This window comes from Trachymyrmex cornetzi, unplaced genomic scaffold (genome assembly GCF_001594075.2).
Source record: "Trachymyrmex cornetzi isolate Tcor2-1 unplaced genomic scaffold, Tcor1.1 scaffold590, whole genome shotgun sequence".
Taxonomy (NCBI): domain Eukaryota; kingdom Metazoa; phylum Arthropoda; class Insecta; order Hymenoptera; family Formicidae; genus Trachymyrmex; species Trachymyrmex cornetzi.
In genome coordinates this window covers 46,485-51,268 of record NW_017299904.1, presented here as the reverse complement: position 1 = coordinate 51,268, position 4,784 = coordinate 46,485, and the positions used below count along the sequence as shown (strand labels likewise).

General features: G+C 29.7%; 1 protein-coding gene across 3 annotated transcripts; it reads left to right on the top strand.

The window, feature by feature from the left end:
• Positions 1 to 496: 496 nt before the first annotated feature.
• On the top strand, positions 497 to 3,435 carry LOC108766463 (THAP domain-containing protein 1). Of its 3 annotated transcripts, none has more exons than XM_018515768.1 (5): positions 497 to 627; positions 740 to 985; positions 1,065 to 1,267; positions 1,389 to 1,481; positions 2,820 to 3,435. In XM_018515768.1, the coding sequence occupies exons 1-5, from the start codon at positions 566 to 568 to the stop codon at positions 3,083 to 3,085; spliced, it is 870 nt and encodes a 289-aa protein (XP_018371270.1). In that variant the 5' UTR covers positions 497 to 565; the 3' UTR covers positions 3,086 to 3,435. The 3 variants fall into 3 exon arrangements, with proteins under 3 accessions (XP_018371270.1, XP_018371269.1, XP_018371268.1); XM_018515767.1 differs by having other exon boundaries at positions 1,365 to 1,481; positions 2,823 to 3,435; XM_018515766.1 differs by having other exon boundaries at positions 1,365 to 1,481.
• The last annotated feature ends 1,349 nt before the right edge of the window (positions 3,436 to 4,784 follow it).

The window sequence follows — 4,784 nt, the reverse complement described above, 5'->3', positions numbered from 1 at the left end:
CGGGGTGATACCGATTGATCACGGCTCGATTGGACACCACCAATCACATCGACCGGTGCTTAGGAGCTTTGTAGTCTCAAGCGCTGTGAACTGTGAGTGGCTTGTGTCCAATTGAGCCGTGTCCAATTGGTTGAGACTACAAAGCTCCTAGGCACCGGTCGCTGTGATTGGTGGTGTCCAATTGAGCCGTGGTCAATCGGGATTACCCCAACTTAATATATGTTTTATATTCAATTTTTATTATTGCATAAGAAAAAGTTAAGTTGATTATATTATTGTAATTATACACACAGAATTAAGAACAAAAAATACGTATAATCATAAATGACATAACGGCAACTTCAAATAACCGCGGCAAAATGGTGGCATCCGACTATCGCTCTTCTGACTTAAAAATGCGCAATAGCACATAAGGATTTCTTCCATCATGATTGTCTCTCTTTTTATGGAAATTGTTACCTAACCTCTAGTATCTTGGTTAGCGTATTTAGAACTTTAAAAGAGAGTTTAAAGGAGAAATATTTAATTGTCAATGTAAAAAATTTGCCTTTTAAATTTTGTGAAAATGAGACGATGTTGCTTTTGTAATATCATAAGAACCCATGAATCTAGAGTAACATTTCACAAGTAAGAGTATTGCATTGCTTTATTTATATTATACTTATAATGTGAAGGTTATCTTTGCTTATTTGAAATACATAATCAAGTGAAATAATTACTTCGTATACTCTTATTGTAGGTTTCCTCTTAAAGATCAACGTCTTTTAAAACAGTGGATAAATAATTTTCCTACAAAAAATTGGACACCAACTAACTCTGCCATTTTATGCTCTAATCATTTTACAGAAGATTGCTTTGACCGTTCAGCATTTAAAGTACGATTAAAACCTAACAGCATTCCAACGCGGTTTGATAGTCCTCCTCATTCCTATTGTATATATTGTAAACGAAAGCGTATATATAAATCAGGATATTCTTTTTTCAAGTAAGATTTAATAAAAGTTTATAATTATAAATATAACTTAATATATGTTTACTAATATTTCAATGCATTGTAAACCAAGGTTTCCAGTGGACAAATCAGATCTTTTAAAGAAGTGGCTTGATAATATTAGAATCAAGAATTGGACTCCAAACAATAGCAGTCTTTTATGCTCGGAACATTTTGAAGAAACTTGTTTTCGCAAGATAGGAAAATATTTAAAACTAAAAGAGGGAAGTGTTCCAACAATATTTAAGGTTGAATATTTCAACAATATAAAGTCAGGTAAAAGCTTATTTTTACATTCTCTATGAATTTCTCTTCAGTTATTAAAATAAAAACTTAATAAAGTTACATTCTTTATAACCGTTACTATCAACAGAAATAATTCCTCCTTATGAAACAGAATTTAATCAGAAGATTCATTTTAATGGTAATGATGAGTTTGATCCTCTACAACAGGCTTCTTGCAATGAATTAAGAAAACAACACTCAGGAGGTAACTTTCATTTTTGGTTTTATTAGAAGTTAAAGAATTCACTAATTTATTTATTTTTTTTTTTTAGATTTAACAAGGGAACACAACCAAGTGTGTCAATATCTCTGATTTAAAAGAGCTTTTAGTATATTGTTCTATGGACAAAAATAGGAGACACATTTTTTTTATACATGCTGAGTCGCAGTATGTTAAGGGAGTAAAATCCTCCTTGAAAAAATTGGTTTTTTTCTTTCAGATTGAATATCGTCGAAACTGGAAAAGAGAGAAAAAATGTGCACAATGAAAATTGAATGGCATTAAGAGTAGGGGAAACTGGGGTCAAAAGTAACACGGGTAAGTTGTAACACCTACTTAAAAAACGTTATAAACAAAATATAAAAGTGTAAGAAAGAAATAGAAGTTTATAATATATTTATTACAAACTTCTGCCTTCCTTACACTTGCATATTTTGTTTATATATAACGTTTTTTTATATAAGTTTTACAACTTACCCATGTTACTTTCAACCTCAGTCTCCCCTACTTTAGAATAAAAAATGTTTTTCTTTATAAATAAATAATTTTTATTATAAATAAATAGTTTAAAACATATTTTTTATTATATTTTTAAAGTACTCTTGAAGCCATTCAATTTTTATTCTAAAAATTTTTTTCTAGCAGTTTCGACGATATTCAATCTAGAAGAAAAAAACCAATTTTTTTCAAGGGAGGATTTAACCCCTTTAACGTGCAATTCGGCACGTATAAAAAAATACGTGTCTCTTATTTTTGTCCATAGAACAACATACTAAAAGCTCATTTAAATCAGAGAGATTCACTTGGTTGTGTTTCCTTATAAGTTTCAATGATACTTCTATGAATGAGAATATGTTTATTTCTGAAGAATCATTTATTATAAACAATGAAACTAATAGTACATAATAATACACAATAAGATAACTATAGTTTACAACAAAAAATTACTTTGAACAGGATTAAGTGTTTCCTATAGAATTTTGAGTGCTAAATTGTGATATTGCAAGCCAAAAAAATTCCAACATGTCAAGTTTCAAAGTAAGATTTAATGTTTAAAAAATGGTTTTTTAAAATAATATTTGACATTTTCTTGTAAAAAAAAAGTAAACTTGCAATTTGAATGAAAGTCATGAATGTATTGTTTATTCCCTATGAAATGTATTTTTTATCTATAATAAATTACGCTGTGGGTATCATTTTCGGCATCCAAACATTTGTAAGAAAAACTTTGATTCAAAGTAATTAAAAAAAACTTTTAAAATTTATGTAATTAATATGAAATAATTTGTTTCAATATTATATATATATTTCAATTTTTTACAGAAGAAAATGCAGGCAAGTTATCAATGTTCGATAACACTGGAATTATAAGCTCAATAATCCATGATCATCATTATGATGCTTCTCCAGCAACACTGCGTAGAAAACTTATAAAAAGTCAAAAAATATTAAAGAATAAGGACCATATTATTAAACTTCAGAGACGACAGCTTCAACATCTTCGAATACGTTTAATGAACTTAAAAGATATAATAATGAAATTACGACGTCAGCGCATGATAAAGCCAGTGCATCAGAAAATTATTTGAGCTGCCTTAATTCAATTTGAGGGTGTAAAAGAATTTGTAGTGTCTTAAAAAATGGTAAGTCGTTGAGCAATGCCCACAAATTTTGTGTTAACTGAATTTTTGTTTATCTCGTGCATATAATTGTGTGTGAAAAGGTAAAAAACAGGCTTTGTCTACAGCAAATGCATTAAGATCGTGATACAATTTCATAGAGAGTTGGAATTCGTTTTGAAAAGTTTTATAATGTTAAAAAAACAACAATGGAGAGAATAGAGAAATTACTCTCATTTATTATGAATGAAATGTCAATTAAAAATAAATCCAGAGGAGTAGAGATGGTAAAGTAGATTGTACGTAGATTGTAAATTTTGGAGCTGAATTTAAAACGAATGATACTTTGCGAGAAACCTACAATACTTTAATGGTTCTAGTTTTTGGTAATAGAAATTGTTCATTGATTATTTTTTAATTAAATGGAATTAATTAGATGGAATTGACTCTAAAACATTAAGTTTATAAAAACTAGTCTAATTAAATGACATGAAACTGGAGTTATAATTGTATCTTTAACTTTGGATGATACTAATGAGCACGCGTCTATGGTACAAATATTGAATACTAAATTTGGCATTTAATTTTATAGGGTCTTCTCTTTTCTTTATTCTATAACTCAAAAATATGTTTATTCGATAGTTATCAAATGCTCAAATTAATTCAAAATGTATTTGGTGATTGGATACTTTTTTATAATGATAATAACAAAATTGAGTGAAAAAATATATTGTTTTTTTAGCGTTCTTTCAAGAATTGAAAGCTTACGGAAAAGAAATAAATAACAGTTAAATCATTAAATATTTTAAAAGAATCAAAATTAACTTGACTGCCAAAACTTTGAGTCAGTGTTGTTGATACTTTAGTTTTTTAGTTGATACTTAGTTTTGTATGAACAATTTGAAATTACCAGAATTTTAGGGCTGTGAAGCAACGATTTGATTTATATTTGTTTCATAGATATTCTATTTGATTAGCTAAATTCGCGTAATTCTTATCAAGCATATGAAGTTTTCTTAAGGTGAGAGAATCAACATATATGGCGATTATAAATAGAACAAATTTTTATTTTTATTTTTATTTTGACGTTGAAAAATGAAATAGATTATTATTATTTCAAAATATTATGTAAGATGGGCTTTATAGAAATTTACTCAACTGCTCAAGCTGTTATGAAAACTTTTGAGTAAATATTAAGAAAAGGGGAGCCACCTCCGATTACCTTGACCTTGACATATGTTATCAAAGTCGTGACCCTGAGTGACCTCCAGCAAGTTTTAGGTGGCGGTTGCTGTCCGTTAAAAAGTTATGAACAAAAAAAGTTCAACTATATAACACGAAAATTCCCTGTTTTAAAATATGTTTGATAGTCGTGCATTGTAGGGGATGCCGCGCCGACAACCGCGACTTTGACATATGTTGTCAAGGTCATGACCCTGAAAAACCCAATAAGTTTTAGCTGTCGCTCGTTATTCGTTAAAAAGTTATTAACAGTTAAAGTTAGTAATTATTTCGCTGCTTTACGTGAAAAGTCAGATAACTCTGGGCAGTAAGAGAGATATGGGGTGAACTGATTAAGGGAATATCACTTTCCGCCCTCCCTCCCCCTTGCTTTAGGGGCGCACGACTCTCACCTTCGACTTTCACCCCCCCTCCCCCCTGCTTCAGG

Coding starts and splice junctions, on each gene's coding strand:
- LOC108766463 (XM_018515766.1), top strand. CDS start 566: ATGAGACGATGTTGCTTTTGTAATATCATAAGAACCCATGAATCTAGA. Junction 986..1,064: donor TCAGGATATTCTTTTTTCAA/GTAAGATTTAAT, acceptor TTGTAAACCAAG/GTTTCCAGTGGACAAATCAG. Junction 1,482..2,819: donor AAGAAAACAACACTCAGGAG/GTAACTTTCATT, acceptor AATTTTTTACAG/AAGAAAATGCAGGCAAGTTA.